The sequence below is a fragment of the Talpa europaea genome, assembly GCF_964194135.1.
Source record: "Talpa europaea genome assembly, chromosome: X".
Classification (NCBI taxonomy): Eukaryota; Metazoa; Chordata; class Mammalia; order Eulipotyphla; family Talpidae; genus Talpa; species Talpa europaea.
The window spans coordinates 82,698,505-82,725,320 of NC_140081.1; the positions used below are offsets into that span (position 1 = coordinate 82,698,505).

Below are 26,816 nucleotides of genomic sequence, written 5' to 3' on the forward strand. Positions count from 1 at the left end.
AAAGCAGAAGAAGCTCTTATTTTATCCTCACTTGTGTAGGAGGAATTAAGATGAAGGAATATTATCAATTATTCTTTTGTTCTTAAAGATGAAGTAGACCCAAAATTATTAATCAGGAGAAACTCCTGAAACTGCTGTTATCCATGCAGCTATGTCAAAACCTTTTGTAATAATTTTAACAAAGTTATCCTTTACTAAAATATTTGCATTCTGAGTATTTTTGCTAATGAGGTACATTTAAAAATAGGAATAATAAAATAAAGGGAAAATGAAAAAGTACTTACAAGTATAATTTTATTTCTCTCTTATGAACACATTTTTCTTACTGCTGTGCACCATATTGCTGAATGTTTAAATTGGTGCTTCAAGAGTTCAAAATAATACTGTTTGTGACCTTTGACTTTAGGTTTGACCTTAAGACTAGGACTGTCTTGCTGCTACCTCATCCATCTCAAAACTGTCTTTTAAGTGGGTGAGTAAAAACTCACCCACTTAAACTCAAGTGTGAGTTGATCAAATACTGTGTGATGAGACTACAAGGAAGCTCAGGGTGGTTGAAAGTACATTCCTGATTACCTTTCATTTATCCCGTTGCATATACATATAATTGGGCAGTTTGACTTTATATTGCAAAAACAAGTTGTGATAACTTTTGAGAGAGATGTGAAAATATGAGCACAGCATAAAAAAAGGTAAACTAAGGACATTTTCTTTATGCATATAGACAAGTATTTTGAGTTCTCATGTTCATGGAAATGCAAACTCTGACTGACTACCTAAAGAAATTTATCCTCAGACCCATTCTTTATGTCTAATTTGAAACATTATACAAACATAATTAATTTTTATCTTAGTTCTTATTCTGTCATATGCAAAATATAGTGAAGTTAAATATTTTATTTCGGAAATATAAATCACAGAGGTCTCTTAAGAATTGCATAAAATTTTATTAGGTACTTGTAATATGAAGCTGAGGTTGTACAAAGTAGAAAAATGCTCTGCTAATGTGACATTCTTTAAAAATTTAGAAAAATGTATGAGGAATTTGTTTTATTCTTCTCATTATTAAAGCAATCTAAGTATTCACGTGGTCATTGGGAAAGTTCTATGTTACATAAAATGTAACATGAAAATAGTATTTTAATTCTTGCACAATTTCATCAATTTGAAGATTTTTTTTTATGAATGAAGCAGAAAATCTTAGTGTTAAAGGTTATGGCAGTTTACAATAAATCACTGATAAAACTGGAATTGGAGCCGTTGGCTTCCGGACATCAGGTCCTATGGGAATCCTAGTATGGAATACCATTGCTACTTTGCCTCCCACACTCTAGAGGCTACCCATTCTAGGCTAGTTACTGACATGAGATGAAAAAATGGGCTGAGCATAGTGACTTTGCCAGACAGTCAAAATTGCATATAAGTCACTTCTCTGTTGACTAAAATATGAAGTATTTGGTTATTGTGCATATGTACAAATATTTGTCAATTGCGTAGTGGTTCAAAAATTTTAAGAAATCATGTGGAAGACTAAGAGATTCCTATTTTAAGTTTTTCGAATTCCTTTGAGTTTGTTTTCAAAGTCCTTAAATGTGAAGTTCTAACTCAAAATGGATTAAAGACAGGATGTAAGACCACAAACTATAAAATATATAGAAGGAAACATGACCAGAACAGTCCATAACATTGGCTTCAGGGGATGTCCTTGGGGACTTGACTCCAACAGCAAGGAAAACAACAAAATAAGAGAACGGGATTACTTCAAGCTAAAACGCTTTTGTACAGCTAAAGGAACTATCATTAAAACCACCCTACTGAATGGGGAAAAAAATTGCGTATCATACATCTGACAAGGGGCTAATATCCAAGATCTGCAAAACACTCATGTAATTCAACAAAAAGAAAACAAAGAACTCAGTCAAAAATGGGCAGAAGAGCTCAATACACACTTCTCCAAAAAGGACATACAGATGGCCCCTGGGCACATAAAAAATGCTCATCACCACTTATTGTCAGGGAAATGCAAATGAAAACCACAATGAGATACCTCCTCACTCCTGTGAGAATAACCCACATTAAAAGACCAGAATCAGGGTGCCTCCCTGTTGGTGCAGGGTGTTAAGTGTCAGCATTATGAAGCTATCTGCAACTAATGCAGCTCGAGTTCAATCCCCAGCCAGGGAGCAACCCACATGGTGCAGCAGAGCTCTCCTGACTCGACCGCTGCTCCCCTCAGCAGTGTATTTCAGTAGATCCTCCTGCTCTGCTCCCCACTCTGTCTGGTGAATCCTCTAACCCCCACCTCTGGGCTGTATGCCAGTTCTTGTATGCATAAATAAATAAATCTTTAAAAAAATTAAAATGAGGGCTAAATAAATCTAAGGATTTAAGTTATTCAACTCTTGGGGAAAAAAATAGGTGAATTCTTCATGTTTTCTCAGATATGACACCAAAAGCTCTCTTTTCCATGCATCATATAAGTTTAATTTTCAGACCCAGCCAGATACCCTAAGATCAAGGACAACATTTTTCTCCTCTGTACCTCTCCCCACAATAATTTGTACCCATTTTCTAATAGCAAACCAGCATTAAACTTTTACTCTTTGTCAGTGTTACCTGTTACCTCAAAACTGTAATCAGTTAAATCTTAACCATTCACATATCCCATTATTACATTGGCCCACTATTACATATTATATTGACATTGGGGAAAAACAAATGTTCAAGAATAAATACACAGAGTATGGGTATGTTGTATGTGCTTTGGTAAATATTGCATTTTGAGGCCTGCCTGAGGATAGGTACTAACTTTAGAGATGATCTTTAAAGGATATGTATGGATGTATAAATGCCTCAGCCCTCTTGGTTTTATTTTTTTCTCCAAGTCGTCCAAGTTTAGTGTGCAGTTAGGAGCGAGCCACATGCTTGCCTGGGGAAAAGAGGGGTAGTGAGTTCCCTGTCATCAAGGATACAAATTGCAGATCTGTCTGCTCTGTGGTTCCCAAACACAGATGTCAAGACTGAAGTCAACATGGCACCATAAAAAGTAGTTCAGAGTGCTTTCAAAACACACCAATTGCTGAACAGATAGTTTGGGGAGCCTCCTGGTATCTGCATTATTTATTTATTTATTTATTTATTTATTTATTTATTTATTTATTTGCTATATTTTTTACATCATTTTTCATTTTTGCACGGTGTATGCATTTTCGTCATAGTTACAGTCCCCATACAATTCCCACCTGCCTTGTTTTCATCCTACTCCCCTGCCCCCCATTGTGTCTTGGTTTATAGTTGCTTGTTGGTTTTGATTTTTGCTTTATTATAGTCTTTTTCCTGGTCCCTTATTTAGGTTTTCTAAATTCCTGCTATGAGTGAGACCATCCTGTATTTGTCTTTCTTTCTGGCTTATTTCACTGAGCATAGTCCCTTCCAGCTCCATCCATGATAAACTCATGCAATTTGCAACAACATGGGTACCTGCATTTTAAAAGTGTACGGGTGAACCTTGAAGACTCTAGTTCTCTGATTCTGTGATTTCAGCATGCAAGAAGCTTCCACCATCTGCCTCTGGCTTTCGACAGAAGACAGCAAGATGATCTTATATTTTTTTCCTTTTTGGACTTCCTAAGAGTATTTCCATACCAAAAGGTCATTACTGTTGTTTTAGTGGTAATGATTCCTTCCCTTAGTAGCAGTGTACTTATAGCTGAAAAGTCCAAATCCAAGCACAGTAAAGGTAGAAAAGGTCAAAGGATAATGAGGATGTCCTGAGGTGGATCTGTGAGGTTTTCATTTTCACAGCCTCTTTTCTGAGGGGCATTTGTTAATCATCTACCATTAATTGTAAATCACTGTGAAGTTGGTTTAGCAGTTCCTCCTGTCTGCCGCTCCAGAACTTAGAGCGCCTTCATGGGCTGCATTTTTGAAACCACAATGCAAACGCAGATATAGTGGTAAATTATAACTCTGTAGTAGAGATTAAAAAAATTGAAATTTTCATGTTTTTGAAAGACTATTTCATTTGGGTGGAGAGTGAGCTAACTTGATTTTCTTAGAGGTTGTGAAAAAGAGTGACATGAATAATTGCTTCTTTATATATATGTAGTTTTTGTCATTGCATTACTTGGGATGTTTCCCATTTATTTACCTAACTTTGGCTCTTGCACTAAAATCAGAAAGAAAATCTGTCATCATGAAGTCAGGATGGTTTGGTTTAAGAAGATGCCACAGTGGTGAGGGGAGCTCTAACCCAAGTTAGAGCTTGGGTGATCATCTGTTCAAGATTCAGGGGGTGGTAAATAGGGCAGGAATCTCTATTCCTCAGGTAGTCAGATAGTTAATACTAATGAAAACTTTGTCTGTATGATTCCATCCACTCTGAAAGTTAAGCTTTTGCATGAGAAGATTCAGTCTCAAAATAAAAAAAAACATGGGAAATGCAAGCTGCATGGAAGTGATTGATGTTTTTCTTGTTCTTTCTCCAAGTTGATAGTCCTTGATCAAATGTATAATCAGCTGCTTTATTCTAGAAAGTGTCCCCAGACTTTAAAGGTACCAGAGACAACATTGGCTGTATGGGATTGTTTGTGATCACAGAATCAGCTAAGTCGAATTAGTGTGGGTGATGCAGTAGAATATGAAAATATGAACTGGTTGGCCCCATGGGATTACAGTTGTTCTAGCACTGCACACGTGGATAGTCAAGGGGGTTCATATGCAGTAAAAATGTATTATTATGCGACTTATTTCCCTTTGTTCAACAAATTTGATGCAAACCATTTGTGTTCTTTCCTTTGTCTCCCCTCACTACCTTAGAATAATATAGCTGACCCAGAAGAACTCTTCACAAAATTAGAACGCATTGGGAAAGGGTCCTTTGGAGAAGTTTTTAAAGGAATTGATAATCGTACCCAGCAAGTGGTTGCTATAAAAATCATAGACCTTGAGGAAGCCGAAGATGAAATTGAAGACATTCAGCAAGAAATAACGGTTTTGAGCCAGTGCGACAGTTCATATGTAACGAAATACTATGGATCATATTTGAAGGTAATGTGTGTGCTATATTATTTAAGTCATAAGGTATTTTCATTATAAGCTTTTCTTTCTTTTCTTAATTCTATTTTTTGAAGACAATGTCTTAATTTAGGATTTGGCAGTCTTCGGCCTCCAGGCAGAATCCAGCTTGCTTTATAGAGCCAAATAGACTGTTTTTAGATTTAGCAGTTGTATCCTGCATGTGTCCCTGTGCTCCGCTCTGCCATTTTTCCACACCTGAAGTTTTGGCTTGATGGAGTTGCAGAAATGCAGCTGGTCCTCGAGACTTATCCTTCGTCAGGAAAGAGCTTTCCTCCTGGGCTTTCACACATTATTCTAGAATGTCCAGTCTGTCTCAGCTTCAGAACTGATGGAATATGTTACCATATCATGTATTCCTTTGAGTTATGGTAGTTACTTCCTCATCTTCCTCTCCCACCAGGTTGTGAGCTCATAAAGGCAGAGTTTAGCTCGAGTAGTCTTGGTTTTCACATCATCTAACCCAGGATTTGGTATATTTGATGCACATGCTATGTATTTATTGAAAGGGAATTAAGTTGAGTAATATAAGGTCCTTCCCCTCACCCTCAAAAGTGGGATTTTTAGTCCCAGCACATGGTGATATTACACATCCACACAACAGAAAGCCTTTTGGCTAGTAAAAAGCAAGAGTTCTTTCTTGGGTTCCAAAGTTAGAAGTCAGGACTTGTGACTATTGAAATGTGAGGAATAAATAAGTAGGAAAAAACCTTACTCAAGGTAGAGTTTAAATTGTTGTAAAGTGAAAATTTTTTGAAGTGGTTGAAATTTTTCAAGGAAGGCAGTATTTGTTAGATCTCAGATTTTCAGAATTTGGGGGGATTTGTTTGTATGGTTTATTGTTCATCTATATCTCGGCCAAAGTGTATTTTTAACTCATTAAGCTGTGGGCCTGCACGAAAATTAATGCTACATTTTATGCTCTGTTGACCAATGAAACCTGAGGATAATCTCTATGTATTAGTTAATACTGACTTAGAAACCTATCATCAATTTCACCGCCATTTTACAAAACCTGATTTATTATAACATGGCATGAATTAGATGACTGTGGAATGAATGCACAGTAGAATGAATCATTACAGCCAGTCACTATGTGTCATACACTGTACTAGATGCTGGAGTTATAAAAAGGAACAACTCACTCTTGTCATTAACTAGCTCACAGTCCCAAGTTACAGAGGGACACAAATAAAATGTAGTCACCTCTTTCCACTTTGGAGGGGAGAATGTTGTTCCAAGAAAAGGTGATACTACTGGTAATTTTTATCCAGTGTGCTTCTGTTAGCCATGACTTTATTTTACTGTATACATAATTTTTTGATTCTATGTGACATATTTTTTGTGTCTTATTCTTTCCTTAAAAGCCTATTTAGTGGGTCAGATTCATGTTTAGGAATTCTATGAGAGGTTCCTCAGTTTCAGGTCCTCCTCCTAATTTCCATAGGAGGCTTCATAGTCTGCAGTGCCTTCGGAATATGTTGTTGTTGGTGGTGGTGGTGATGGTGTTGGGTGTGTGTGTGTGTGTGCTTGTTTTTGTTGTTTGCTCATTCTGGTTTACTCTTTCTGTATTGTATCCTGGTAATTCCAGACCCACTCTGGAGCAAACTTGAACTCTTGCTATTTTTAGACACCTGTAGCAGATAAGCTATTTTTGGCAACTGACTTAAAATATTAAATAAACCCTATTTCAAATGGGCTGTTCTATATTGGATTGAAAATGGCTACTGGCCTGGTATTGACTATTTTATTGGTTGCTTATAGCCCTAATTTATTCACATTTAGAACTGTTGTAGAAAATGAATTGTAGCTCTGTTTATATTATTTATTTCCAATCTTTTAAATTTAAAAAATTCCCATGTAGTATAAATGTACCAGTTATGCAAGAAATACTTTATCTTTAAACAAATTTAACTAATTGTTTTGTCCAAATATTGATTGTAGACTGTTCTTAGACTAGCCAGTGATAGAAAATTAGATGTCTTCCTAGAGGATTAAACTGAATTATTTCTGTCTCCTTTTGCATTATTAATTAAAGGCTATGTGAAAGACTACCCTGAAAAACATGTTGCTTTATGATAAAATCATAGAAATTCACAGCTGGCTGCTATTATTTTTATCCTGAATCTACTTACATTAAAGTAAATAAATGTGAGTGTATTTTTCTATACAGATGTACACATATAGACAAAGGAAATATTTTATAACCTTAACATTTATTTAAATTACTATCTTAAATTTACCAACTTGTTTGTTTTCCATTTATATTAAAACAGTATGATTTTGTGGATTTGCTTTTCTAAAAAAAAACCTGAAATCACATCAAATATGACAAGGTTCTATTTAATGCAGTCAGTGCAATTCATGGCCATACCATCAGGGAACTGCATTATCCATCGACTTATGTTCTTATTGTGGCCCATCCTTCCATTTCAGGAGACATGGGGGATTTTGTAAGTCCAGTTAATTGAGTAACATTGGAATGGGTTTTACTCAGGTTGTCCTTACCCAGAATATCATACATAAGCAAGACCTCACTGTAATCTGGAGGAAAAGTGATTGCATTTGAGAGAAAATTACATGCTCTCTGTAGCTGTTTGCAGTTGTAGTGATTTCCTTGAGACATGCAAAAATTCACTAGGTATTCATTTAGACTCAGCTCACTGTACAACTTCATTTTTAAAAACAAGAGTAAAAGCCAGACAAACACATCAGTATGACCACAGTGTTTTCCTTTCATTTTAGTCCACTGCTGATTTTCTTGACAGACAAAGATACTCTTTATGAAGAGTGCTAAAATAAGCAAGCCCTTCCCTTTAGATTTCATAATATTGGAAGAATCTTTTATAATCTTTAAATATTTTTCTAGTTTGATGTAAATCTTAAACTGAAGCTCACTCGGGCATTGAATAGAATTTAAAACATGCCTTTGTTTGCTGCTGAAAATTGCCTTTAGATTTCTGGTTTTTGTTAAGGAAAAATGTCGCCCTCCACCTACCACCTCTACTGATGTGTATCCCCCCCCCACAAAGAGTTGAATAATTCAAATACAATATTCCAGAGCATTCCAGAATAGAGTCTGTACAGTTTTGTGGCCTTTTCATTCTTTTCCCTGAGGCTTGTGTGTGATTCCTTCCAGCATATGATGAAAGTTTCTGAAATATTCTTTAATTTTTAAAAACTTTTCTTGGGCTTTTCTTATAAAACTGTAAGGAAATGAAAGAGGGAAAATTTTGTAGTCTTTTTTTTTGAAAGTAAACATAGCTTTAAACTTCTGAGAAAACACCTCTAAGAAGTCCCAAGTTAGATTCAGTTCAGCAGGCATTCATTTTTTTGGATGCTACCTGTTTGTAGGTCTCTCATATTTGCCCTGGTCAGTCTCCTCCACTTTGTTACAACCTTTAAATTCACGTTTCTAGCTCCATCCTCTTTCTGTAGCCCAAGATAGGCATATCTAACTTGCCTTGTTTTACCCTCTTATCTATGACTAGTATCAAGAGCAATAGGCCTAAAACTGGGGAGGGGAGTAGCAATTGAACTGGATCCTGAGTGTGAATTTGGTGGGGGTTGGGAGGTGAGAGTAGGATATAACAAGTCATTATAGAGTGTAAGAAAATAATTCAGAGGTGATAAATTATCTGACCATATTCTTTGTAAGACAAACTGTCCTTTGCAATTCTATACATCTGCTTGTTTTTTTTATTGTGGTAAAATACACACCATAAAATTTGCCTTTTTAACTATTTTTAGTGTACAGTTCATTCGCTCTGTTGTGTCACCATCGCCAGTACCATCTCCAGAACCTTTACATTTTCCTCAGCTGACACTGCACACAGTAAACTAGCTACCCCACCCCTCCTCATCAAGTCCTTGGTCAACACCATACTACTTTCTGTCTCAGTGAGCGTCACTACTCTGTCCTCAAAGAAGGAGAACAACACAACATTTGTCCTTTCTTGGCTCGCTTTTTTCATTTTTACGTGCTGGTTTATTTTTTTATTTTTTTTAATTAATAAATTTTATTTTTATATTCCCCATACAATTGCAATCCCCCCATTCTGACCCCAATCCCTCCCCTCCCGCCCCCCACCCCCCAAAAAGTGTCTCTGGTTCATAGTTTTTGTTGATTTTGATTTTCACTTTCTTATAGTTATTCATTTTCCTGGTCCCTTATTTAAGTTTTCTAGATCCCTGCTATGAGTGAGACCATCCGGTATTTTTCTTTTTCTTTTTGGCTTATTTCACTGAGCATGATCCCTTCCAGCGTCATCCATGTTGCTGCAAATTGCATGTGTTTATCTTTTTTGAATGCTGAGTAATATTCCATGGTATATATGTACCACATCTTCTTGATCCAGTCATCTATTTTTGGGCATTTGGGCTGTTTCCAAAGCTTAGCTATTGTAAACAGTGCTGCTATAAACATAGGGGTGCAGGTGTTCTTTGGAATTGATGTTTCTGTGTTCTTTGGGTAAATACCTAGGAGTGGAATTGCTGGATCCTGTGGAAGCTCTATGTTTAGTAGGTCCAGAAATCTCCACACAGCTCTCCATAGTGGTTGGACCAGTTTGCACTCCCACCAACAGTGCAGAAGAGTTCCTTTTTCTCCACACCCTCGCCAACATTTGTTGTTGCTAGTTTTTTTAATATGTGCCATTCTCACTGGTGTAAGATGGTATCTCATGGTAGTTTTGATTTGCATTTCCCTAATTGCAAGTGATGTTGAACATTTTTTCATATGCCTGTTGGCCATTCGCATTTCCTCTTCAGAGAAGTTTCTTTTTAGTTCCTCTGTCCATTTTTTGACTGGATTATTTTCTTTGTTGTTGTTGAGTCTCATCAGCTCTTTGCAGATTTTTGTGTTCATACATGCTGGTTTATATGGTCAGTGTTATGATTGGCTCTTAGACTTAATTCAACATTTGCTTGATATATAGTATAATACTGACCTCTCAAACGCATATAATGGGCATTTTAAATATTTTTTTTCCTTTGAACAAATAAATTTCCAAGGTCCACAGTAAGTATTTATCCCCTCTTTGAGTAAGTGGCTTCATTAACGGTAAACAGTGGGGTTCAAAGACCTCGCAGAGTGACAGGGTAGATCTGTCAGACACTAGCAGGCTCCAAGTCCTCCCAGTAAATAGTACCGCTCTGGAGTACTTAGTCTTTATGTTGCCTGAATTTTGGAACACAAACCATTTCCTAACCCCTAACTGACCACCCATGTGGATGTAGGACTTTAAACTTACTCCCCCAACCCATTGTTCAAATGCGTGGATCATTTTATAACTGGAGAAGTGTTTTTCCTTCAGGGACTTCCTATGCTTAAATGGGCCGGATATATGGTTATGGCTTACGGTCACCGGGCTCTCTGGAATTGTAAACCATTATATAGATACCATCTTAGCCTTTTAAATTATTTAAAAGCAAACCAAACAGACTTATTTGCATTCTCTAACCCAAACATCTTTTATAAGAAATCAAAGGTAGAAATTCTAGTCCCCCAAAAGGATATAAACATTTTGTCTAGAGTTTTGTTTTTTTGTTTGTGATCAGTGTTTTCACTTAGACCCACTGGGGACAAGGAACTGGTAAGAAGAGCTTCTGTGGATTAAGCTTCCTTGAGCAAGGAGGAGCCCCACCACCTTGCCTCTGCTCCCTGTGCCCACGCAGGCCTTGCTTCCGTCCCCATGCCTGCCTGGCAGCCCCCGTGCCTGCCTGCCTGCCTGCCTGCCTATGACCCTCTCCAGTGAGGCCTGCCTCCAGAAGTGGCGATCAGAAGGAAGTCACCAGAAAAGCTCGCAGGCAGCTGGTTCCCTACCTGTCTCAGAAGAGACCTCGTTCATTGGAACAGCTCACTTGCTAGGAGGAAGGAAACCTTGTTTTCAGACCTGGAAGTTACTTAGTCATGACTTTAATAATATTTCAAGCTTTCTATGAATATTTAGCAGTGAAGGACACTTGTTAAGTTTCGGTTTTGAGTTGGTGCCTGCCGCCCCAAAAAAAAAACATCATTTTTAAATTGGAAAACATGATTCTATTCTATTCATGTAGAATTGCCAGATTGATAAACGTGTTTTCTCAGATATTTTTCTTCTAAATGTCACCTTAATGGGCTGAAGTCTGAGTTCATAAAGTGGCATATGGTACTTACCAGAATCAAACTGGTGTCAAAAGGAAACCCTCTCGGGCCCTACTGTTACAGGGCAGGGAGAGGGGCAGCCCAAACCCTGCAAACCTGCCTATTCTAAATGGGTTCTGCCGTCCACTGCATCAACACAAAACATATGAGACTTTAGTGGGAAGGAATTTTAATACAATTAGGAAACAATACAGGAAAGGCAAAGAATATAATTTCTAAATCAAGCACCCAAAGTGACCCGTCCCCTCGTGGGTAAAACTCCATCCAAATGGGATTGGCCCAGAGCAAGGCCCCAAAGCCTGTCACAGGTCTAAAGCATCTTCCAGTGGGGACCCACAGAAAAGGGTCAGAAACAACCAGACAGGCCCGGTAGGAAAAGAGCAAAATCAAAATCAAGATAAAAGCCGCCATTGTCACCTCCCCACGGGTCTCACCCACATCTGTGTCACCCAGTCCAAGACCAAAATGCAAGCGCAGTTTCTTCACGTGTCTCTCGGCTCCATGCGCCTCCTCCAGGTCTCCTTCTGGCTCCATCCTGCTTCCTTCCTTCCTCAGTCTCCCCTGCAGCCTCTTCTCTCCCTGCTCAGCTCCACCCTCCATTGGGTGGGGCAGGAAACCTGGAACCTCCCCCTTTCCTGGGGACCACCCGGTTACACTACCACATGGTGAAAAATGCTCTCTCTTCTCTTGAAGGAAAGCCCACCAGTTCCTAGTGCTCAGGGTCTCGGTGCCTAATTTCTATACATAAAAACAAGGTTCCGCTCTCCACTGCTGGATGCCTCTCCCTCCCCTTTATTGCAGGCACTTATTTCCTCTGTCCTACTGTAGACACTACCATGTCAAATCCTCATAGCTCTTTCTTTCTCCAGGTCAAGCTGACCTGCTGGGGTGGGAGAGAGTGGCTGTCGAGATGGGAGGACCTCAGAGGGCCGACATTGTCCTCTCTTTCATACACCCTACTAGTGTCAGTATCAAAAAAAAAAAATAGGAACCCTTTCATCTTAATTGACCTGAGGCCTCTTGTCCGTAACCCTATGGCATATGTTATTCCCCACATTACACTGTCCCCCAGGAACTCACCTGCATGTTCTGGAGTCCATTTTCTGTCTTGATAAAGCCCCAGGGTCATGGAGATTTGGAAATTGTGAATGGAGCTCCTGAGTACTTCCAGGGATGTAGCTGCGAGGGCTACCAGCAGTAGCTTGAGAATCAATTGTCCTCCCACATCTGGTGCTAGAAAGGTGAGAAATGTGTTCCTGGCTCCCCAAGTTGCAGCACAGCACTGAACCTATTTTTTCCCTGGCAGCATTGCTTCGCCTAGAAACATGGTAAAAATAATAGTTCGCTTCTCTGATTCTTTTCGTGCTATGCTACAGATATCTTTGCATTAAATTGTCTTTTGGGGGGACAATCCCAGGAACCTAGATATTATTTTTGGGGAAATGCTTGCTTTCAAAACTCCAAACTTCTTACTTAAAAATGGACTTTTGAAACACAACCCATTCACAACTTGGCTCCATGGCAGTCCAGTAAAACCAGCCATTCCATGTCTAGTCAAGTTGTGGTCACACAAAAATTCAGAGAATACCACTCAAGAATTGGTACAGAGAGGGGGTATCCTTGGCATTTCAAGCTATAGCTGAAAAAAAAAAAGATTTAATGGTTTGTTTCAATTTTTATCAGATAGAATTTTGTGTGTGTGTGTGTGTGTGTGTGTATACATGTACATGCATGCAACTGTTCTGGAATTCTTTTCCATGTACCTGGCCCCCAGGAGCACCATTTCCTCTTGTACAGCTCTCAGTCAAATTAATTCTAGCTAAAGTAATCTATGCTCTTCAAGCTACACACTTCTTGCCTCTTACCCATTTACTTTAGAGGGAAGAAAAACAATATTCTTGTTAGATCTATACCAAAAGTATAGGATTAATGTGTAAACCAGAAATACCCATTAATCATGGCTCATAAAAGATGTTAAGAACATTAAAACAAATGCCAAAAATGGAAATAAGGTAAAATGTCCTGTGTCCTCATAGTCTAGAGTCACCCAGGAAAATCCAGAAGTCACATTTGAAGTTTGCACAAGTGTCTATTGGCCTCTTCACCCTTGAATGTACATCTTCCTTTCAGTATCATTCGTCAACAGGGTCATTTAAAGTTCTGGCTTATTATTTTTTTTCTTGGTTGGATGAAAGTCACTAAGAGTCCAAGAATCACAAATGATAAGTTGTCATTTTTTTAGCAATACCACAGGCTAAAGAAGTGTGGGGGCGGGTGAAGATTCTGAACTTTACTTTCATTTTAATGTTCCATGGAAAAATATATTCTGCATTCCAAGCAATCAGTTTGAAACCTGTATTTTAGAACCAGTGAATGAATATGTTAGGCTGAACATTTATGTCGCTGTGTTATTTGACTTGAGTTTGTAATTATTCAATTGTTTCATGGCTTTTATAGGGTTCGAAATTATGGATAATAATGGAATACTTGGGTGGCGGCTCAGCACTGGACCTTGTAAGTATTTTTATATAATTATACACACATACATCCATACTGTAACTTTTTTCTTTTAACTGGAGGAAGGAATGACTTTTGGGTGAACTAAGTGGCTACTTTAGTTAATATGTTCAGATTAAACTCTTTCCTCAGGACCACTACCCTCATTTAGATTCAGCTGTATTCCAGGGTGGAATATGTTGCTGCTGTTCTGAGAACAAACAAGAAATGCAAAAAGCTTAGTAAAACAAAGCCTCCCAAATTAGGAATGGGTGGATGATGGTCATTGTCAATTTAAAGTTTAACTACAAGCTTCTCCCTGAAAAGACTGTGTTTCTTAGATTAAAATAATATCTAGGGACCTCCCTGGTGGTGCAGGTGTTAAACTCTCAGCACTGTCAAGCTATCAGCAGGCACTGTGGCCTGAGTTTGATCCCTGGCCAGGGAGCTGACTCACAGGGCACAGCAGACCTCTCCTGTCTCGCCCGCTGCTCTCCTCAGCAGTGTATTTCAGTCAGTCTGCCTGTTCTGTTCTCCACTTTGTCTCTGGTGAATCCTCTCACCCTCCCACACATCTCTGGCCTCTACCCCAGTTTTTGTATGCATAAATAAATAAAATTAAGTCTTTAAAAAATGAAATAATACCTGTCACTAAAAGTGTTTCTGGAGTTCTAATCAAGTGGGCCTATAGATCCAGTTGTCTCTAGCATCTATAAGGAACTTGGAAATGTGATGGCATTTTTGGTTATCATGTGACTTAGAAGTGCTATTCTCATGCACAGGATAAGGGTGCTAGAACCCTCCTGTGTGCAAGGAAATGTCCACCTTTTGAAGATGTGTCTATGCCCAAATATGCCTTTGAGAAACGCGGCTTGTTTTTCCTTTTAGTATGATACTATCAATGATGTTTCCCTCCCCTTTAAACTCTTTACTAATACAACATTGTATTTACAGTTCAATGTGCATCACTAGAGGCAGCTTGCTGTGGTCACGGGACCCTGGGCTGACTGCCGGCATGTGAGGCTGCAGGACCTTCTCTATTCTTAGCTGAACCTGGCACTGTCAGGCAGACCCATGAATTGGTAGATTTGGAAGATTTGGATGGGCTCTGAAGCAACAAAGTTGCCTTCAGTTATCTCTAAGCTTTCTTACTTCTTTGATACTATTGACTTATACTTTATTAGCATATTTCTGCTTTTGAAATAAGAAATTTCTGCTTCTAAAAAGAAAGTGGGGCCTCCCTGGCGGCACAGCGGTTGAGCGCTGGGTTGCTTAGCTGCCTGCAACCTCTGCAGCGCTGGTTCGATCCCCGGCTGCCGGGCGAGGGTCGCACATGGCTCGCAGACCTCTCCTGCCGCCCACTGCTCCCCTCAGCAGTGTACTTCGGTCCTTCTGCCTGCTCTGCTCCCCGCTCTGGCTCTGGTGAATTCTCTCACCCTCCCACGCTTCTGACTGTACCCAGTGCTTGTATAAATAAATAAATAAATAAATCTTTAAAAAAATAAAATTATAAAAAAAACCCAGATCTTTAAAATAAATAAATAAATAAATAAAGTGTTTTGATGGTTAGGGTCACTGAGTAATATTTTCATTCTTTTTCTTTAAGTGGAAATGAGTTTTCCTAAGTGAAAGTGATGAAATTTTTTTAAAAGGCTTTCATCTTGACTACCAATGACTCCAAATTTTCAAATAATCCTATGAACAGAAATGACTATAGTAGAATTTCTTTTCTTTTAGACAGGGCCCTACTTCAACTATTCTAAAGAAATGGTAATTAAACTCCTTATCTCATTCTAGAAATTTATCACAGTTTAATCACTTGCTAAGTTAGGTTATCCTTCCTTGTTTCAAGTCTAATTTTTATATCCTAAAGCTTGTGTTCATTTTTTCTTTCTTTTCTCTGAAAGTGAGAGAATACAACTGGTGTTGTTTGGTATAATGACCTTCATGAGTATGGAGTCACATCATATTCTCTTAAAGTTAAATGATCTCATTTCTATTGTCTCGTCACATAGTTTTATTATACAAGAGTTGCTCATTAGCTCCCCAAGAAACCACACAATTGCCTCACAGTTCTCCTTCCACTTTTAAATAGTAGGAAGCCTTTCCAAAGGTATCACAAATTTACCTTAGCTGGTCCCCCTGTTTTGTAGGCACTGCCATAGCTAGTCTACTGCTTTTATCAGGATCACTGATAGCAATGGTAAACATTAAACACCGCCCCAGCCTAACTAACAGGGTGCTCCCCAGGGAAAGGGGAGGTTCCAGGTTCCCTGCCCCACCCTAGGGAAGGGTGGAGCTGAGTAGGGAGGAGAATATAGAAAAGAAGACTGGAAGAAGGAAGGAAAGAGATGAAGAGGAAGACCTGGAGGAGGCACATGGAGCAGGGAGACATGTGAAGAAATTGCACTTGCTTCTTGGCCCTGGACTTGTGCCAGGGACGTAGGGGACATGGAAGGAGACACTAAAGAGACAGAAATGTGGTTAGAGACCCGTGGGGAGGCTGGCAGTGGCAGCCCTTATCTTGACTTATATTTTGATTTTGCTCCTTTTGTACCAATCTTACCTGGCCCCTTCTGCCCCTTTCCTGTGGGTCCGCACCAGAATGTGCCTTAGACTTGTGGAAAGCTTTTGGGCCTCAGCAGTCCTGCTTTGGGCCAATCCTTTTTGGCTGGGCCCTTACCTTTGAAGAGATGGGTAACTTTGGATGCTTGATTTGGAAACTATGTTCTTTCACTTTCTCCTCTCTCTATAGCACACTGATTGTATTAAAGTTATTTTCCATTGAAAGTCTTATGCACTAGAGTATGTTTTGTCTTGATGTGGTAGATGGCAGAACCCATTTAAAGCAGGAAGGTTCTGGGGTCCCGGGGTACCCCCAGCCCTGCCCTGAAACATAACTAATACTATCTATATCTCCTACCAGTACTTTGGACAGGAAATCCCTCCTAGTGTGAGACAGAGTGGGCAAAATTAGGAATCTCTCAATGAAATGATTGTGAGGTCTTGATGTCATTCTGCTATTCTTATCTCTAGCCAATAAAACAAATAACAATGACTATAAATTCAACAAACTTAAATTGTTGTTAGCACTCCTAGGGCTAAAAGTAAAGAGACCTGGATCCTAGCCCTGGTTCTGCCATTGACTAACTGGCTAATATTGGGCACGCCATATAATCCCTGTGCCTTAACTTCCTCAAATGTTAAAGAAAAATTAGATTAGTAATCTCTCTTGTTTTGTTTTTTTTTTAAGCTCTAAAATTCAATACTGTTTTGATTTAATTATATACCTCATTAAACTGGACTTGGTAAGGAGAGCAAATGATGAGAAAATGTGCTATTTCTTCTTTGTGTATAGTCCTTACAAGTGAACGCTGTCATTTGGGGAGTGAAAGAGCAGACTAAGCTTCAAGGGGGACTTTGCTACAAAGACCAGTGAAAACAAGAATGCTGAGCAGAGTGGTTATGAAAGTGGCACCGGACTAATGGGATATGTTGATGACATGTAACTTGCTTTACATTATATTTTGTGTCTCTCAGGATCCCCCCCCACATTCTTGAAAAAAATTAGTTGTATGTGGATACACTTTGAGCTTACTGCACATTAGCTTAGTGAATTTATTGTTCCTCACTTCTTTCCTAAAGGGATAACAGGGACTTACAACAACACACAATAAGGTGAGCAGAATAAAACATGAGCACCAAGGGAAAAGTTGTAAATGATCTGCTGATTGTAGGAGAAGCCACAGCAAAACATGCCGCCTTATGGGACCAACCAGAAGTCAAAGCAACGAAAATTCCCCCAGCCCCCAGTGCACAGTCTTTGAAAGAGCGAGTGTCCCTCTTGCATATGTCTTTAGTTAACAACAGAGGCAAATTACCCAAGACCAGTACACCACCCGGAGCCGGGGTGCTCGCTATTATAGGCATGGTGAGGTGTTCAATTAAACTTTGGAGAGAAGTTTAATTACGTATTCCAAGGACAGTGGACCAAGATATTGGCAGTATCCCTCCAGAGATTGCATTGGAAATACAAACGATCTGTGTTCCATCAATTTTACCTTCCTTCTCTTTCCAATTCCCATTTTTCTCCCTTTCTAATCATTATCAGCATGTCTAAGGAAATATTTTTACTTTGCAGTTTGGGACAGTTTTCTGTCAAATAAGGAAATGGAGACCCCCAGCTATCCTGCCACCCTGCTCCCATTTGCTGCCACAGAGTTGGCCCTCCTATTTCCTCCAGCACCCAGTTCATTGAGATTTGACTTTTGTGAATTTTAAACTGAACATAAATACACCAGACAAGCTAATAGGCTGCAAAGAGCCCTTTTTCGGTTGTTTTTACTTACATTTAAAAAATCAGTACAAAGAGGGGCCTCCCCTGGTGGCGCAGCAGTTGAGCGCTGGGTTGCGAGGCTGCCCGTAGCCTCTGCAGCGCCAGTTTGATCCCTGGCCACTGGCGAGGGTCCCACCAAAAAAAAAAAAAAAAAAATCAGTACTAGGAGAACACTGGCTTAGCAGTGTCATTTCTAGAAATGCTTCAGAATGGTCGCTAGCACCCCTTTTCTTGCCCAATTAAGTCATTGAGAGTACACTTTCTTCGGCCAATTGTCAACATTTTATGATCAAGTCAGTAAAACTAAGTACTAATCATACATAGTATAATGTCTATCTTTCAGTTATTTGCTAGTACCTCAGAATTTTACTGCCTGTAATCAAGAAAATAATAGGCCATTTTTGCCTTTTAGAACGACTTCAATCATTACTGTTTAAATAGAAACTTTCGGGGTGGAAATTGATAGATTTGAAAGTAAATAGATAATGTTACTGAGGAAAGGCACCTATTGAACTAGTGACATCCCTGGAGTATACTCTATACCTAGACCACAGTTAATATTAAATGGTGAGACCGAAGCAAAGGTTCTATTTTAAGCTGTTAAATTTCAACATGAAAGTGCCCTTTATTCAGAATAAATATGGCATTCATGAAAGATGAAATCCACAAGGTGCCAAAGAGCTGTGAATCCCTCCCAGTGTGAGGCAGAGTGGGCAATGTTTGATTTTCGCCACCGCTTCCCTCCTTCCAGCAAACAGAACCCTGCCGCCGCTCTGACTTCAGATTCCCACCCTTTCCTGTAATAATATTGTACAGTTCACTGTTTGTGCTTTATGAGGTACCAGAATTTTAAAATAACCATTTATTTTAAAGAGAGATTTTCAGATATTCCATTACAAGTTCTCCAGAAACTTAATCATTGCTTTCCTTGTATTCCAGTTGGAACTGTTGGCTTTGGTACAGGGATGGGGAAAGAAAGGGAAATGTGTTACATTTATTTGAAAAACCTTATCCCTCTGTGATTTGATCTTTTTTTTTTTTTTTTTTTTTTTTTTTTTTTTTTTTTTTTACAATGAAAGCCTGAATGGTTTAATTATTATATTTCGGGCAAAAATTTTAATTTGAGTCTCAAAAAGGCTGTGTGTTTTACAATGTCATTGAATCACATAAATGCTAAGAATTGTGCTAGAGCTGATTTATATGATGTGATCAAATTGGGTTACTGTGGAAACCTTATGGACCGACTGATCTATAACTCTTCAGTGTAAATATTTAATAGCTTCTAAACAACAAATGCCAAAGTTTAATGATCGATTTCTTTTTTCTACCTCAAGAAAAGAAAACTAGTTCTATCATTATTTAAGCATACTTGTGAAATCCCTGATGTAAATATTTAAACCTTAGGATATGGAGCTAATACGTAGGCAACAGTGTGTTATCTTTCAAGATCAAAGCTGATCACTTCCAAACCTTTTCATCCCTTTTACTTAATTTTTATGCACCTCTTCATTTTTTCTTCATTTATTTAAATGTTAGTTAAATAAAGAAAATTGCTTCATCTATCTAAGTCACTCCCATATTTTAAAGATAATACCACATTTGAACTTGATTGTTCCAAGCTATCTTAGATGTATGTATTTTGCCCCCTCAGCTGCGAGCTGGTCCGTTTGATGAGATCCAGATAGCCACCATGCTAAAGGAAATTTTGAAAGGTCTGGATTATCTGCATTCAGAAAAGAAAATTCACCGAGACATAAAAGGTATACAAAAGTCTAATACTGTGCTCGCTTCGGCAGCACATATACAAAAGTCTAATACTATCCTAAGAAAACAGATGCATTCTGAGAAAACTGAGTTATTTCCTTTATTTGTTTCTTTCTCTTAGCTGCCAACGTCTTGCTCTCGGAACAAGGAGATGTCAAACTGGCTGACTTTGGAGTTGCTGGCCAGCTGACAGATACACAAATTAAAAGGAACACCTTTGTGGGAACACCTTTCTGGATGGCTCCTGAAGTTATCCAACAGTCAGCTTATGACTCAAAAGTAAAGTGCTACTTATGCAAATAGTTTTGTTTTCAATAAGTTCTATATAGCATAATACCCGCTTTAATAATGTCTCAATGTTGGCTTCCCTCAAAATTATTTTTAAAGCTAGAGTAATTGTTGCTAAATCATAAGTTCTCTTGATACTGGTAATATTTGGACTCTGTTCCCTCCCGTGGTCTTCCGTGCCACTTGGAATTGAATCCAAAGTCCGTGCTGTCACATACAAAGCTGTCCATGGCTTGGCTCACATCTGCCTCTCCAGCGTCATGTCCTGTCACCTTCCTCCACAGTCTCCCTGCTTTAGTCACAGTAATCTCATTGCTGTTCCGAAAACAGCAAGTGCCCCCTGGCCTCAGACCTTTGTGCTTGTCCTTCCCTCTGTCTGGAATAACCTTCCTCTCAGTCACATCTCTGCTTGAATATTACCCACACAGGAGTCTTCCCTTGCCACTCTGTGCAAATTTGCAGCCTCTTGACCCCATCATTCTTTATTCCCTCACCTTGCTTTATTATTTTTTTCATAGAACCATATGGCATCCTATTATTTATTTATTTAGCTGTCTTTTATCACCCCTTGAGAGCCAGGATTTTTGTCTGGTTTACTCACCACCTGAATCCTGAGTGCCTAGAACATGGTACCTGGCACAATGTAGGGAATCTGATTTTTTTTCCTAAATCCACAAATTAAATAAAATCATCAGCATCACTTTTCTTGAGACACTTTAGTACTCTATGAGCATTCTGTTTCACGGGCTGTTTTGTGGCATTATGTACAAATGGAACTTCAAAGTAATGCTTTTTTTTTCTTACCTTAGGCTGATATTTGGTCCTTAGGAATTACTGCTATTGAACTAGCCAAAGGAGAGCCTCCTAACTCCGATATGCATCCAATGAGAGTTCTGTTTCTTATTCCAAAAAACAACCCTCCAACTCTTGTCGGAGATTTTACTAAGTCCTTTAAGGAGTTTATTGATGCTTGCCTGAACAAAGATCCATCATTTGTGAGTATATATTGCTATTGTTACTACCTGTTTTCTATTATCAGATCTCCATAGAGCAAATGTGTTTTTTTCTACACGGGAATACAACGCACATGAAAATTTTCTATTATCTGTCGAGGAAACTGGTTCTTTCTTCTCTATTCCTAGTTGTGATCATTTCTTAACAAAATACTTAGTTCTTCTTCCCTTGTGCCGTCTCTTTTTCATGGTCCCTAGCTAGTTCCTTATTTTAATTGATCATTTTCTGTTTCAGGGGGAAAAAAGCTTGAGAAATAAAGTTCATTTGATAGGATATCATTATTAATGTATATGTGTAACATACACAGTGAAATACTCAACTGTGTTTTTATTTTTTACACAGTCCTGTTTGTTTCACTAGTTTTTAATGTAATGCTTGGAAGTGCCAGTATGAAGCTGTTGCTTTTCCTGAAGTCTAGTGAGTCCCACTCATTTTCTTGGCAAATTTGATTACAATTGTTTTACTGTTTTTAAAATAAAGCTGCCCAGTGACTTGTAAAGATTAGAAATACAGAATAGTCTGTTTGCTGTAACAATTTTTAAATTGATAATGACTGTTCTGATAAAATTATCAAATGCTAGGGGACAAATCTCCACAGTTCCTGGTCCTGGTATTTAGATGCAATATGAACTGACATTTGATGAAGAAGGAATTAATCTGGGGAACATACGATGTGTATACATAATGATAGTTACAGCCTTGCTAGTTTTCATGTTATTTAAATCTACAGTAAATGTAATAAAAGAATATATAAAACTACATTGAAACGTTTCCAAATTTTTACTTTATTTTCTAAATCCTGCCAAGTGTTTCTATGTTCTTGAGAAGGCCCTGCCTTTCTGTTTGCTGATAGTTTGGCCACCTTTTGCCCATGTGGCTTTACCAAATTGGTATCAAAGCAGTGAATTGAATTAGATTGCCTCGAGCCATTTGAAAGAGCTGTTGTCCTGCAGCACTGTAGTTGTTCTCAAGTCTACATTCTTTCAGCACTTTTCAGCCTAATGATTGAAGTGATTTCTTACACCCCTTGTAATCATCAGAAGCCTAGAAGTCTTCATGCATCTTTCCCTTTATCCTTAGCGCCCTACAGCTAAAGAACTTCTGAAACACAAATTCATTGTAAAAAATTCAAAGAAGACTTCTTATCTGACTGAACTGATAGATCGATTTAAGAGGTGGAAGGCTGAAGGACACAGTGATGAGGAATCTGATTCAGAAGGCTCTGATTCGTATGTACCAATCATGTCATTTTTTATGTATGTAGCCATTGTAATATTGCATATCTTTTAGCTGTGGTACAGGATGGTTTCCCTAGCACAAAATGTAACCTAATTCTAAGGTTTCACTTTAAAAGGCTGAAAATCTTTTAAAATGACAATCTGTAGAGGACAATGAATGTGGAAACATGTTTTTCTTAGAAGTGACTTGCTCTAGTTTAAAGTGGTCTTGGTCTAACCCCTAGTGGATACTTGAGCATATTACAAAGCTTTGGAACAAGATTTGATTAAAGGTGTTATATCCATTTGCCCAAAGTGACAAGGACCTATGGTCCTCATATTTTGGTGGCAACCTGCAAACCCCTATTGAGACCCAACCTCCAGGCCTCTCCCATCCTTTATTATGTACCAAGCTGTGACCAGATGGGTGCATTTAAATATTCAGTTACATATGATTTGTGGCCCCTAAAAAAGTGGCATTTTTTTTAAACTGCAGCATTTACATTGATTGCTGTTTTGCCTCCAGATCTATAACTTCATTTAGGCTAGGAACATCTGCAAATGACATCACAATTGACTCCTCCACTGACTGAATTGGCACAAAGGCAACACCAAAGTTCTAACAGTCTCAGTGTTCTATATTAATGAGGAATTGTCCAACCTTTGAAAGGAATTAAAAAAAAATTTGTTTTTATGCCCTGTTCCACTGGTTGCTGGCCTTAGTAGCCCAGGAGAACCGCTCATGGAGACGTAAAAAAAAATCACCAGTCACTACAGGATGTTCTGGTCTATTCAGTGGAGGAGGGAAGCCTTTATATATGGAAAGAGGCCGCCACATGTGATTCTGACGCATACTTAGAGTTGAGCACCACTGGTACTCTTTAGTAAAATGTCGTATATACCGGAAACTGAGATCGAAGACTTTTTTGTATTATTATTTTTTATACCTTGGGACAATTCCATCTTCAGAGTCTGACTGCACTAATTTGTTACTTTTACCAAGCTGAATTCTCTTGGAACTTATAGAAATACCTTTGGCAATCTTCTTAGGGAATCCACCAGCAGGGAAAATAATACTCATCCCGAATGGAGCTTTACTACTGTGCGGAAGAAGCCTGATCCAAAGAAACTACAGAACGGGGCAGTATGTACACGGGGTGGTCATTTCCTCTTGAAAGGCCTTGTCAAAGTCTGTACTGAAATTGTAGTGGCCAAGATTGTTCGAATTTAATACCTACCCAGAAATGGCTGTCAACTTCACTGCCATAGTCTGCTTCAATTGCCATTAGTTGTGAGCTTATTGGGAAAAAGTCACAGAAGTCATTTAAGTGGCCGTTGATATGTTTTTAAATGAGTTACCAAGAGATGAATAAACCCAGTGGGATCATGGAAATCTATGGTAATCCTAGAAGGCAGGATTAGATGGTGGGTGGGAAAGCATGCAGACTTGTCTTCTATTGGGTCTTTTTTCTTTTTTTAAAAAAAGATTTATTTATGCATACAAGAGCTGGGGTGTAGGTCAGAGGTGCTGGGGTGGGGTGAGAGGATTCACCAGAGACAGAGTAGGGAGCAGAACAGGCAGATTGACCAAAGAACTCTGCTGAGGGGAGCAGCGAGCGACTGCGCCATGTGGTTTGCTCCCTGGCTGGCTGGGGATCAAACTGGTGCTGCAGAGGCTGCGGACAGCTTCATAGGTTGCATCTTAACCTCTTGCGCCACCAGGGAGGCCCCTATTGGATCTTTCTTGGAGAGTATTACAATCAGTGCATATTTGTTATGGAATAACTAAGAAATACATGATTGTTTTAACCGCATGTGTCTAATCTATATTTTTTTTTGTTCAAAGGAGCAAGATCTTGTGCAAACCCTGAGCTGTTTGTCTATGATTATTACACCTGCATTTGCAGAAGTAAGTACAGGTTCATTAGCTTTGGCTATCTGTTTTTAGGAGTACAGTTATTTTAAATGTTATAACTATTGATCTTCCTCAGCTTAAACAGCAGGATGAGAATAATGCCAGCAGGAATCAAGCAATTGAAGAACTCGAGAAAAGTATTGCTGTGGCTGAAGCTGCCTGTCCTGGCATCACCGATAAAATGGTGAAGAAATTAATTGAAAAATTTCAAAAGTAAGCTTCAAATATCATTTTTAAAAATCTTTTTACATTTTCTTTTGGATGTTAATTTACAATGAAGAGTAATTGCCTTGATTCCATCATACTAACACTCACTTCTGAATAACATGCTTGAAAATGGTATTTTTTTTTCTTTGCTCATCTTAAACATTAGCTTTTAGAATTATTATCTTCAGGCATTGCCTGGTCGTTTTCCACTGAATGAAGTGGCTTGGTTTCCCCCCCTCCCTTTCCCTGTTAGTACAAGTATAAAAAGTCACTGGACATATTCTTGTTTGGCCTTGGAAACACTATGTACGAATGCTTTTTCTCACCTCCTCACACTACCCTCTTCGCACCAATTATTCACGTAGTTTCCAGTACTAAATTTCCTAAATTTAACCCCCACAAGAAAAGTTACAAATCTCAGATAGAAATCAATGCAAACTTATAAAGTCCCTTATGTTTGACTTCAGTATCCATATGGTCTCTTGACACTTTACTTTAACTGTTCACATTCAACGAAGTCATTCATTTAATTTTTGAACTCTTTGTAAACAAAATTTCTGTGTGCCTGCACATGCAACACCAGCTCCTTAGCTCAAGCAGGTTATAAAGTGGTATCAATTTTATTTTAGTTTTAATCCCACTATCCCACTAGCTCCCTTCGCAATGATCCTTTGTATTTCTTTGCATTTGTGATATAGTGGGATCAGGTTGGAACAACCTATATAGCCTGTGCAATCACATACTCTCATAGATCATTCTCTGATAAAGCCTGTTTGTACTCAAACTAAAGCCCCTCTTAGAATATCTTAGGTTTTAATGGAACAGCCCTCTCTTCCAGTACAGAAAAATGAAAGAACTTAGTTTGCAGGCTGTTGCTTCATTGCACTGTTCCTACAGTTGAGCAGTAGAAACATATCCAGTTCATCAGTTTAAATTTTTCTTAATTTTATAGGTGTTCAGCAGATGAATCCTCCTAAGAAACTTATTACTGGCTTCTATTTTATACGGATCCAGAGAGACCCACCAAAGCTACTTCAAGCTTAACAATGCTTAATTCATGAACTCCATGTGCCTTTTAGACCTTTGCAACATTGAAGATTTGGAAGAAGCTATTCAACTATTTTGTGATGGTGTTTATCGTTTTATATTTTAAAGAAATTATTTTGTAAGGGATAACTTTTAATACTGTAGTTTCACCTGTATTCTAGTAAATGTTGCGATACAGTTTTGCTTTTAGGTATTGTTATTACTTAAGTTACTAGGATGAATACCTTTCGTGTTTTGATCTCTCATTAAACTGTACACTCATGAAGCACACAGGTCTTTCCAAATCATCCTAAATATTCACCTTTTATAAATCATCAAGTCTCAAAAAGCTTTTTTTTTTTTAACTCCTCACTGTTGGTGAGGAGGTAGAAATAAGTGAGACCTTCTTAAACTAGATTTGGAAGCTATTGGAAATGAAACCTGCAATGCATTGACTCTTCTACCAAGTTGGTGTGATAGTCCAGGCAGCTCAGTGCTGGTCACATTTGAGAGCCCTATTTGAAGTATTTATAGGCAACATGTAAAACAGAGGTACATATGGGTGTGAGGTATTTACCTTCTCTTTTTGAAGAGGCAATTAATTAACCCTTGTTTAATTAACATGGTTGGAAATGTGAAGTCATACCATTTAGACAAGGGTGGGTTTTGGTAATACTGGAGGAATTAGGTCAGGCTTCATTTTTAAAATCTTCAACTCAAATTGCATATCATATGCTTGAATTTGGGGAGCTTACAAAAAACTGATCATCATGGGATTACCTGATCAAAAGGTGTGAATAGAACTTACACCAGCATATTTTTGTTGTGGTGGTAAAATGTCCTATAAACTATTTATACACTTTTTTTCTTCATAATTATCAGCACATAAGCATCATTTCTTCATTTTTTGAAAGGGTATTTAAGTGAGCATTTTCTAACTCATATGAAAATAACATAGTACAGGATGATTTCTGTCCATACAAAGGTAAGTTAGACTGTACAGTTAATTTTCAGTTATATTTATGGTACTGTTATGTGGGTAATACTATTTTTCTTTTAAGCACAGTATCTATATTATGCCTGCCTAAGTTCTGAACTGGGGCTATATTTCAGTAGTTATAGAATTATTGATATTAATTCATTTTGATAGTTAATGTTTTATTGTTGGTATCTGCACAATTTGGTTTTTGCACAAAGCCTTTTTTAAAAATCTGAATAATTGCCAACTATTAGAAGGATGTTCTTGAAGAATACCATTTTCAGTCAAAGTGACCATCTCTTTTTGTGTAAGAATACAGACACTTGAATAAGTTGTCTCTTCATATGCCAAGA

At 38.3% G+C, this 26,816-nt stretch overlaps 1 protein-coding gene across 2 annotated transcripts in view; it reads left to right on the forward strand.

Annotated features, from left to right (window-relative positions):
• The window catches only part of STK26 (serine/threonine kinase 26), a gene marked incomplete at both ends in the record, with an annotated part of 47,501 nt that extends 22,066 nt beyond the window's left edge, over positions 1-25,435 (forward strand). Inside the window, 10 exons of one of the 2 annotated variants that reach the window (XM_084258122.1) lie at positions 4,819-5,049; positions 13,679-13,735; positions 19,705-19,813; positions 19,939-20,096; positions 20,915-21,100; positions 22,200-22,348; positions 23,387-23,480; positions 24,183-24,245; positions 24,328-24,464; positions 25,411-25,435. In XM_084258122.1, the coding sequence (XP_084114248.1) occupies positions 4,819-5,049; positions 13,679-13,735; positions 19,705-19,813; positions 19,939-20,096; positions 20,915-21,100; positions 22,200-22,348; positions 23,387-23,480; positions 24,183-24,245; positions 24,328-24,464; positions 25,411-25,435 (1,209 nt within the window). Of the gene's footprint in view, positions 1-4,818; positions 5,050-13,678; positions 13,736-19,704; positions 19,814-19,938; positions 20,097-20,914; positions 21,101-22,199; positions 22,349-23,386; positions 23,481-24,182; positions 24,250-24,314; positions 24,465-25,410 lie in introns of those variants that run through there. The other variant, XM_084258123.1, reaches the window with a different exon arrangement.
• Positions 25,436-26,816: the final 1,381 nt, after the last annotated feature.